Source organism: Bactrocera dorsalis, chromosome 5, assembly GCF_023373825.1.
Source record: "Bactrocera dorsalis isolate Fly_Bdor chromosome 5, ASM2337382v1, whole genome shotgun sequence".
Taxonomy (NCBI): Eukaryota; Metazoa; Arthropoda; class Insecta; order Diptera; family Tephritidae; genus Bactrocera; species Bactrocera dorsalis.
The window spans coordinates 69,007,322-69,019,042 of NC_064307.1; the positions used below are offsets into that span (position 1 = coordinate 69,007,322).

Here is an 11,721-nt window from a genome sequence, read left to right on the forward strand (position 1 = left end):
GCGTCCATAAACCAAAGAGCTCTACAGTATGTGAAAAAATTGTTCAGATCGAACAACTATAGCATACAATTTTGCAATCAAACTCAAGTCCTTCTATGGAAAGCTGCATCAGTTTACAAGATATCCTCACGAAATTCGGCACAGATTTTTATCCAAGATATAACTACAATATCCGATTATAATATTCAGATCGGATCACTATAGCATAAAGCTGCCACACAAACTGATCGATTTAAATCAAGTCCTTGTATGAAAAGCTCGTTTATTTTACAAGATATCCTTGCGAAATTTGGCACATATTATTAATCAAAGAATTGCTATAATCTCTGTTCATATTGTTCGGATCGGATCACTATAGCCTATAGCTGCCATACAAACTAATCGATGCGATTCTTACAGTTGAGCTTGCCAAATTAACTGTGTGGCAAGTGTAAATGTATAGTACAGGAGAGCAAGCGTAGGAGTTGCAACAACAAGAAAAAGCAATTACAGAAAAATAAGACGAAATGTACTGCAGCAACATAGCTACCACTAAAACATATAAAGCATTTCAGTAAATATTTTTCCTAAGCCTGACTTTGGCTTGAGCTACATGTTACATAAACTGCTGCTTTGTATGCCCCAACGCTAAGCAGCTTTTACTCAGCTTGTCGGCGGCGCATTTGTATGTCACTGCCGCTTTTATTGTACTTTTGTGCATCTCTTGTGTCGCTGTCATCATTGCCATTGACTTTGACATTCATTGGCGGTACAACGCATACACAGGCTACAGACAATAGGTATCGAGCGCTATGCTTACTCAAAGATCGGCCGTAGTAAAATTTTATTACAAGAACAAATTTGCCTGCACTGCTACGCCGGCTGCGACCACATAACGTAAATCAAGCGTTGTTGCATGTTCTACACACTAGCCGCCTTGTTGCATGTGCTCATAGAAAAATATACATACATATGTACATGTATTCAGAGTTATTGTTATTGCTGTTGTTGTTACGCGTCTGCTGTGTGCATGTTGTTGTTATTGTTGTTTAGAGTTATCAACATTATGTTCTGTCACAAAGAATTGTGTATTTGTTGTTTTATAGTTTTCGATTTTATTTATTTGCTTGCTGTTGTTGTTGTGCCGGTTTTCCGCTCTTTGAACCCACATAGTATGTAAACTTCCCATGCAACTTGAACTTGTCCAGCCGGCACATAGCTCTCTTAGCCTTGGCTCAAGTCATGCTCAGTTACCACTGAGTGACATGCAACATGGCTTTCCACATTTTCCATCAATATTATTGACACACAAAGTGAAATCTCCATATGCGCTTTCTTCAAAAAACGTATGCGGGGGTGTGTTGATAGTTGTTAGTAAAAGCTGAGCAAACATTGAAATGCACTAAATTGAGGCGAGTACTTTCTTGCTTCTTCTTGCCGGAAGCGTGGTCAAAAGCTTTGAATATACTGAAGAAGATTGTAGATCAATATCTAAGTATATTCGTCGAACATCATTTCAGGTGCATAAACTACTCTATCGAATACTACTTCCTTCAATCTTGTTTGTAGAATTCCTCTCTAAAGGTCTTTTCTACAGTTTTGAACTAGTTTAAGGAGGCTGTCATTAAAAGCTCAGCTTTATATTAAGATATCTTAGTGAATGCTGATCTATATGGATACTACATACGATGATCTTGGCAGTTGGATTCCAATCTAGAGATCTTTTCAGTTTTAAACTAGTTCTTAAGCTTCAGCTTTACATTAAGAGATCTCAGTTGAATATCGGGTTCCGGATCTTCTGCTTTTCAATACTACTTGCGATGATCTTGAGGGTTGGATTCCATTCAAGAGGTATTTTTTACAGTCTTGAACTAGTTTAAGGAGGCTGCTTCTGAAATCGTGAGATGAAGAAATAATTTCTTGAAACTTTTCAGAAGTCGGGTTGAAAAATGTATTCATATCAAAAGAAATTTCTACAAAAAATTTGAGAATCCACGGAGAGTTTCAGAACCAAGCAAAATATAGAACTATATAATAATCAGAGACAGGGTAACCGAAGGAGTAACCGAAACATATGGAAACCCCTTATGACCTACCGACACATTCCCACAGCTCTATAAATTATCATTTTAGCCAGACTATTATAAGATCAAATATCAATAAGTTCTTTTCTTATGCTTCCACAAAGCAATTAATAAGTTATGGACAATTTAGGCAGTCATTTAATAATCTCAACAGAATCAGCTACAAAAACGCCCAAAATACCCAAAATTTATGTTAATGAGATAAAAATTCGGTTAGCTTGTTTACTAAAAACAGACGAATTCTCACATTTGTGTTACGCAATTTCAAGTAAATCACACATAATTTAACAACCCATTTCAATAAGAAAATAAACAAAACAAAACCAACAAGCACAGCTGGATACGGCGAATTGGAATTGTATGGTAGCATTGACTACCTGAAAGTTGAATGAGGTGAAAAAACAAACAAATAAGCAAAGCGAGCAAGCAGAAAAATGCAAATTACTGAACACTTGAGATGTCAAATAGACGATAAAGATGAAAAAAAAAACAGAAAAAAGAAACACAAAAAAAACTGTAAATAAAAGCGTATGATTGAATATTGCTGAAGAAGCCCGCGCTGTGGGCAAGTAGTTGGTATATTGGTTATAGGCCTGGCAACTACGTTGAAAGGCGTTATTGGCAGGCTACATAAAAAAGCATACATATATGTATGTATATTTAAATACATGTATATATATACATACACCACACAAACAATTGTGTACTCAACAGCTGCGCAGTTGACTTGACCCAACTGTAATGGAGCGCATCTTGGAAAAACGATCTTAAATAGGCTGTGATCGATGGCATGGATGGTTGTTGCTGTGGGTAAGTGATCACTCATGCAGTGCTTCACATACATATGTGCTCTAATATACATACATACATAGGCACCATTTACATACACAAATATATGATTTTTTTGGAAAATATTCTAACTGCACTAACAGATATGCATCTGCTTGGCTACTGCATTAAGTTATTTGTCAGCAGTGGTGGTTTACTTTAACGGTGTTTTCAATTTCGAAGAATTCGGGGGCACAAATCAATCGGGACTCTTATTCCAACTCCACTGGGAAACGCTACAAGCGCACACAAAACTAAAACGAATGAAGACAAAGCAAAAGAGTAAGCGTTGCTGGTAGCAGCATAAATAGCCGCGCGCTGTCCTACCTGAAACTATGAAGCGCACACAACGCGACACACGCATACATGCAAGCAAACTAATTTAAATGCTGCTCCGCTTGCTTACAGTGCGCATAAAAATATGTTTCAGTGCAGCGTTTGCGCCTGCGCAGTAGTTGCTTGCGTGTTTGTAAGGCGCGTCAGTGGAAGAATCGTGACCAAATGTGATGTATGCAGCAGTCAAAAGTGCAGAAGTAACAACAACAACAATGAAACGCATAAATTTCGTTCTATACTCTGCCGCACAGCCATAATGGTTAGGCATTTCATATTTTGCTTGTGGAAAGATTGTTACAAATGCATAGGGAAAATATTGCTTGGTGTGTGGCAGCCGAGAAAAAAATATGCCTTGCGCTTTACTGCCGTATTTCAATTAGAATATTTAGATTTCCAACGATTGTGCAAAGTGACGAATGTCAAATAGGGGGATTGTTAAGGCAACATACCACACACCGTAAGGGAGTACTGAGAAAAATGTAGGAGTCGAAAAAAATCATAACAAAAAGCGGCAAATAATCGTTGACTTCGGCTGCCGAAGCTAAAATACCCATCACGGGTAAAAAAATGCTGTAAAAAGTATCAAAAAAGGCTATAAAAAGTTCTTTATTCTCATTTTGAGCGATCAGCTTGTATGACAGCTATATGATATAGTGATCCGATTTGAAAAATTTCCTCGAAGATTGTAGGGTTACCTTGGATAATAATCCTTGTAAAATTTCTTGATGACAGCTCTTAAAATAAAAAAGTTTTCCTTACAAGCACTTGAGGTTGATCGGCCAGTTTGTATGGTAGCTATATGCTATAGTGAGCCGATCCAAAACAATATCTTTGGAGATCATGGAGTTATCTTAGGCAAACATCTGTATCAAAATTCATAAAGCTAGCTTATCAACTAAACAAGTTTTCCATACAAGGACTTCAATACGCAATCCTATTTGAACAATTTTTCCGGTTCAAAATTTCAGATCCATTTCTGAATAACTGAGGAATCACTGTTGATCACTTATATGTTCACGTGTCTTTGACGCTTCCTTCTGGATATCCAAATATAAAACTATGAACGCAATCACAAATAATATTACAACTAGCCTAGCATTCGAATTAAATATTATTGGATTAGTATAGCTACTATGGAATCTGCCTAGTTTCGACTATGTAAGACTTCGGTATCGTATAGCTAATATCTGAAGGTTCTAAAAGCGAGCGAGCGAGCTATTGCATGAAGGTTCTATGTGAAAGAGAAATAGAGGAGGTAAGAGAGCGAGCGATCGTGCGAGAGTGAGAGAGACCCTGAGCATGCTACTAATCAAGTCCAAAAGTCATTATTTGATCCTAATTTTAAACCTAGTTCGACAAAACTAATATCAACTGCAATGAAAACAAAATATTCGCGGCTAACCGTATGGATTTTCGTTTTTTTTTCGAAATCAGAGATGTTTAAGACCTAGTGGACTCTGAGGTTTGGTGACAAAATCTCTCTAGAGCACAATTTTTCACCGCAAGACTTTGTTTTAGCTTCTTCAATCTAAATATTTTCGGAATTATGGCAAGGCAAGTCAAAAGATCGTTTTTGGAACTCTTTGAGGTTATTTTAGGGGCTTGAAATGACAAACCAAGCTCGGTTTAAGAAAAGCCTGAGCGACATAAAAGTGTTAGTGCGAAAAGGAAAAGCATAGCAATAGTCGCAGGAATAAGACTTTCACGAGCTTAGAAAGTTGAAAACTCAATATCTTGAAAAGATATTATTGACTTTATGATGAACTTTTCGCATAAGCTGGAAGTTTTTTGCTTATACTTGGTAAGGCCTTTAAACTCAAAGCGACAGAGAAAGCATATGAACATACCGTCCTCTATATTGCAAAAGTCTCTTTGCGAGCCACAAAGGCTGGCAAAAATTTATGTCTCGGTCGCCACGTTTGATTGCGACGCACTGCAAGCCTGATATGGACGCGAAGTTACGAGCAAATTTTCCGTAACTTAAAGCATTATAATTTTACACCCTAAACGCCGCTGAATCATTTCCATTGTTACGAATTCACAACTATTCACAACAATTCGCTTATTTATTTATTTGCAAGCGCGGCGTTTTGCCTACGCATGCCACACAATGGCGCATACGCACGAGTGGTCATAGGCGCAACTCGTCGCCGCCGCCATTGTCGCTGCACTATATAATTTACATTTTGACAGTTTTGACTGATTTATCGATGCGACAAGATGTGCGTCAGACGCGCGGTACACCAGCGCCGCGGTTGGAGCATGAGGCGGGTCGCGCTTTTACCTATTCACATCACTCATGCAACAATGGACGCGACAATGTGACGCCACAAGCAACGCCAACGCGCGCGCAACTAAACGACTACTTTGTCTATGCGCGCGTACGTGCGTTAGATGGCGGTAGGGCAGGCGGCGTGGGCGTGTGATGCGCGCTTCGCAGGACACGCGCAGCTGCAAGCGCTGCATAATTTTACTTTTGTTGTTAGCGCGCGGCCGACAATTCGCAGTTGTTACTATTTCGGTTGTTGGTTTTCTCTTATTTGGACGCTTTGCTGCTATTTTTTCCTTTCGCGTTGCGAACACGTCTGCGCAATTGTTTTGTCACCAAACGGCAATACAGCTCTAGTCGCCACTGCCGCGCCGTTGCTTTCACCATTAACGCAGCCGCCGCGCACTCATTTGGCTGTTAAGGTTTTGTTATTGTTGTCAGGGAATTGCATTGCTTTTGGCTGTCGCTGCCACTGCCACTGCTGCTGTGTCGTCAGCCTTGTTTAGTGGCGAATTGTTTTGCTTTGCTTTGTTTGTGTTTTGCTTTCATTTGCCTACGTTTGTTTTGCTTTGAGTTTTCACTCGTGTCGAACGCCCGCGTTGCATGCAAATTTCTGCGCGCTTGTTGCTATTGTTTTATTTATTTTGCGAAACGCAGTTGTAGCGCATAGTTGCACACGCAAACGGCACAACAACAATAATAGCAATAACAACTGCAATTGCAACAAGTTATGGGCTGCCACTGACATTTGACGTGACAATTGACATTTGCCGCGGAGTCCACACTGCAGCGCTGTCAATGCTGTGAAGAGTTGCTCTATGCCTCTATATGCGTGTATTTATAGTTCAACTCATAGTTGTGTGCTTCTTCTGTGAGTCATGCGGACAATTTATATCCTGGTTGCCACTTAGAATAATAGATCACAGATAACGTGTGGTTTGGTATTACCGAAAAAGGAAAAGTTTCAAAGCGCGATATGCAAAACTTTGCATAAATAAGATTTATTTTGTGCGTGGGTTGACTTAAAGTGGCAAAATATGGTAATATATTACCGTATATATGGTTAGAAGGACTAGAGGAACAAGGTAATGTGGGCGTTCGGCGTTAGTGAAGGTGAATAATAATCTTTAGAATATTTCTTCGTTACATTTTTTATCTTTATCTTTATTTCAAATGCCTTCAGGCATCGAAAACTTTTAGAGAGCTTTAAGCTCGATCTTCCTCGATATCCTATTTAATTCTGTGAAGGTGGGAAATGGTTGTCTATGATAGCAAGAACTCTGGGATATCAAGGCAGCTTTCAAGATCTGAATTTTAAACTAGCTTGGCCACAGCGTATTTCTCCAAGAGTGCATGACTTTGGAAATAAGACCTTTTAACGAGTTTGGCTACAGCGAGTACCTCTAAGATTGGCTGATGATAATGGTCAAAGCTTCGCAAGCAACGATCACTGGAACTTTTGTGAGTTCTAGGAGTTTTAAGTATGTTTGTGGTCGAAACAAATTTCATGGTACCTTTAGAAATATGATCTTTAAACGGGATTAACTTCAACGAATTCTACTGACTTGAACTCCTGCTCTCTGAGAACACTCTACAGGAACTAGGTATGTGGGAACTGTGGGACGGCATTTCAAGCTCCTTACGTACAGATACAAGGGAAACCATTGATTTTCGGAAAATGCGAAATAACAGCTGGTACGATGAGAAGTGCCATGTCGCGGTAGAGAGAAAGCAGACTGCCTACCTCGCAACGTTACAAACGCCCACAACACGTGCGGGATGGGATAGATGCCGTGAGCTGAAGAGGGAAGCGAGACGCATTTCCAGACAAAAAAGGAGAGAGGCCGAAATGCATGATTATGAAGAGCTTGACAAGCAGACCGAAAAGCTCGAAATTCTTCCAAACAATGCGGCGACTAACAAAAGGTAGATATGATCTAGTGACTGATGCCCAGAGCATACTAAAATTATGGAGGTCTTAACACCAGAAGATAGTGAACCCGATTTCCCAATGGATGACGATAGAGCGGACATTCCATTGCCCGACCATGAAGAAGTTCGAACAGCAATTACCCTCACAACAATGCCGGCCGAGCTATTCAAACACGGCGGCGAAGAACTGATAAGGAGCATGCTTCATCAGTGGTGGATTCAGGAAGGGGAACTGTGGGGGTTTTGAAACTCCTCACTCCTCTTCTCTCCTCCAAAATCTGAGATTCTAATTATAATTCAAAATAATTTTCGACGTAATATCATATTAGAAATATGTTGGGAGCAAAAGGTCCTACACCCTCTGCGAGCGCCACTGGCATGATACTCTGCTCAAAAGGGACGCTCCTGAGAATTTTTATACATGATTAGCAAGTCAATAACAGCAATAAATAAATTATAATACAATATTCTTTCATTCAGAAAATGTGCAGTGAAAAATAATACCAAGGCATTTATGTATTCAGTGACCACAACCCTCAAGGACTAGGTATGAATTTCACGCATAGTTTTGGCGCTTGCTTGCACCAATAATTAGTGAATTAGTCTTATACAGAGTTGTCCGCATTGTTGCATCCTTGTCTGGACATTGGCTCTGTAAATTTTTATTGAGCTAGCATGGCGCTGTAACTGGATACCTCAAGATTGCTTGCAACAATGAGGCGGCATGCGTATCGAAGTGATGGATAATTGTGGAAGTGATGCTAGAATGTCTAAGGCATATTTATATTTATGATCTTATATGCTTCACAGCAATTTTTCTCATGTTTCCCCTCGCACTTTTTGGCGGGATATGCTTTTCAATTGTCTGCATGATTAGAAGTGAAAATGACTGCGAAGCTTGGCTGCCGGCTAAAAGTAACTGAAGTGGGGAATAGAGCTGCATGCGAGGGTGTAAGTATATATGATTGTGTGCATGTGGAAGAGTGCATTTAATTAGGGTTGCAAATGAAGCGTAACACTGCACGGATTTTTCTAATGGAATCAATGCAAATACAAGACTTGAACTGGAAATGAAAAAATAACTAAAAATTATATGCTGGGAAGCAACAATCACAATTGTAATGTAATAATGAAAAATCATTAAAAAAAATTATTAAGTGAAGGCGTAAAGTGCCTTTTGTTGTGCTTGGAATGGGAGTATTTTACATATTCATATGCATGCTTTTAGGCGTTTAAACACTTTTTAGCGCTAATACAATGCGTCGGCGGTGATTTTAGTCTTCAAAATATTGTTTTTAAAATTAAGACATATTATATACGCATAAAATACACAGTACTGCGCAAAAGTATGTATTTATTTGCGTATTAAGCCCTTTCAGTGTGCTCAATATTTTTAAGTGCTTCTAAAAAATGAAACAAGCAAATGTTTAAACAACTTTCATAACATAAAATTTAATTTCCAAACATAAAAGTGTAGTACGTAAAATTTTATGTGCAAAATTTACAGTGTGAAGCAAAAATAATGAACGCTGGCGAATACCAAAATACCTAACTCAACCATTTCTGCGCTTTTCATGCATTCATTTAGGCTTACTCGTGCTGATTTCAAATTAAGCATGCGAGATTTTTCATAATTGCGCACAACTCACATATTTAACCCATTAAGCGCCAATTTGAAGAGCGCGCCAAAGCACCTTTTCGGCAAGCGGTATCGGTTAGCAGCGGAAAAAGCTTGAAAAGCGTTAAAAATATAAAAAAACGTCTTAAATTTACGAAGTTTATATGTTTCGTTGTTTTTATGTATGCAATGGGTGCAGAATTATGCGCAATTATGCAGTGTCCTTTCAGGCGCGCAAGCACACACAGGCATATGGGTGAGTTAGTAACCTCTACAGCTGCGTTAGTATCCGCTACAGCTATGTTAGTAACCTCTGCATACACATCTATGTATATTTTTTCATGCTTCCCTAGCAATTCCGCATTCATTGGCTGCGTCTACACCTGCTGTGGCACGTACGCGCGTTTATCAAAATTTGCTTTATACTTTTGCTGCTGTTGTTGTTGTGCTTAATTTCATTGCAACAAGCATGTGTAATTTAACAGCACATACACATTAGAGCACTAGACACACACATGCGGCGCATTCCTGTTCATACCACACTTTTTGGTTGCCAAAAATGATGCAATGAAAGCGAAAAGACACATAAATTAAGGCGCAGCAACCGGCAAAAGCAGCCAAGCAAACGTACAAATGAGCAAATGAACCGTTGTGTACGTGCGCAGCGCACACCCACTCACACGCATACAGAAATGCTAGCGTCGCCGCTCGTAAGTTGCTTTTAATGCCGCTGCTGCTCCCACGCGCATATGCAACAACATTGGCGCGGCGTCAGGCGTCTTGCCTCTTCATCATCGTCGCACAAATTCCGTGCAATTATCGTGATTACGGGTATTTAATGGGGTGTTGCAGCCACATTTGTGCCGCACAACAGGTACGCTTGTCGGCGTTGCACGCGCGCTCTACGCCAGCAAGCGTCTGCCCAAAGCTGCTTTGCCTTATTTATTTTGTTTTCGAAATTGTCGCATTTCAACTGGAATTTATGGCGCTGGTACGTAGCAGACGTGGGTATGTTTTTATTAGACTACACGGCGGAAAGGATTTACAAATTAAATGCCGTTAAAAATTTTGGTATGAAACTTTTTTTTATAATTTCTCATATTATTATAGAATTATTGCGTTTAAAGTGGAATATTGCTAATAAAAGGGTATTTTTTATATATTATAATTATATTTTCCGAGCCTAATTCCAAAATTCTTTAATTAAGCTCAAGCAATTTGCAATATTTCATCTAAAAATTGCGAACGAAAACCTAAGGCTGAACACTTATTCATTATAATTTCCAATATTTTTAAAAAAGTTTCTGCTTAAAGAAAAATATTGGAAAAATCACGTTATTTTTATATACTATAATTATATAATACGGAAAAAATTCCAAAACTCTTCAATTATATTAAAAAAAATTTACGCTCGAGGCTAGCTAAGTGCGTCGTCCTTAAACGAATTTTTATAATAAAATAGTATCTTACGCAAAGAAGAAAGATTCTTATAAAAATTCCTACATATGCGACTTTTTTGGTAAAAGAAAAAGTCGACCCGCTCTAATGTACATACATACAGACAGAAACGTATTATAAACTAACGAGCGTATTATAAACTAAAAATCGCTGGCTCGAATGCTTAGGAGAAGTTGTTCAGAAAGATCCTTGGAAAATTTCCTATATACGCGATTATGTATTATGAGGAGGAACGAAGATCTATAATTAAAAAAAAATTTACTTAAAAATTCTTCAGATTGGCCAGTAGAAAATTTCCTATATACGCGATTTTTTAGCAAAAAAAGTCGCCAAGCTCTAATGTAAATACAGACAGAAATTATTATTACATATAAATATATTATAAACTGAGGAAATGATTTTTTAAAATTTAAAAACTTCACTTTAAAAAACGTTGGCTCGAATCCACAGTCTCTTAGGCGGAGTTGTTCAGAATGGCCCGTAGAAAATTTCCTATATACCCGATTTTTAGTAAAATAGTCGACCCGCTCTAATGTACTTATATACAGACAGAAGTGTATTATAAATGTATTATAAACTGACGAACGAATTTATTTAATTAAACAAAACCGCTTTAAAAATAGATCCGCTGTAATGTGAATTCCGAGATAGAAATGTATTACAGACAAAAATAAAATGTATGTATACATATGTATATTTCGAATAATTTGATTACAAACTCACCTTTTTTAAACATTTCTTGGCTATATTACACGACGCGCTTATTTGTAAGAACATTATGGCACTTAATATCAGACACACGCGACGTAAGCTAACCGAGAACCGCATGAAATAACCCCGCACTTGTTACGCCTACACTCATATACATATGCACCCACGAACAAGCCCGACACGCACTTAAGGAATTTGCACTTTCGAGGAATTCAATACAATACGACTTTCACGACACTATTTAACGACACTTAATAACGATTTTAACGTTTACTTAAATAAATACGCAATTTAATAACTTTAAACAAATACTTTTCACTAAGTTCAACAAATATTCGCAACATCCACCAAGAATTACGTGTGTCCACTTTCATTACCACTTGTAACTAATACTTTTACTGTTACATTGCATTCCTCAATTGGAATAATTCAGCTGATTTCCCCTTAATTTCGCATTCCATAATTCTAGAAAATTCGGAACTCTTCGAAAATATGTCACAACTCTT

The 11,721-nt window shown here is 38.2% G+C and overlaps 1 protein-coding gene across 1 annotated transcript in view; it reads right to left on the reverse strand.

Moving 5' to 3' along the window:
* LOC105227845 (teneurin-m) overlaps positions 1-11,478 on the reverse strand; it is a 464,312-nt gene extending 452,834 nt beyond the window's left edge. The window contains exon 1 of the mRNA XM_049457225.1: positions 11,228-11,478. Coding sequence (XP_049313182.1) covers positions 11,228-11,240 — 13 coding nt within the window. The 5' untranslated portion in view covers positions 11,241-11,478. The remainder of the gene's footprint in view (positions 1-11,227) is intronic.
* Between the last annotated feature and the right edge of the window lie 243 nt (positions 11,479-11,721).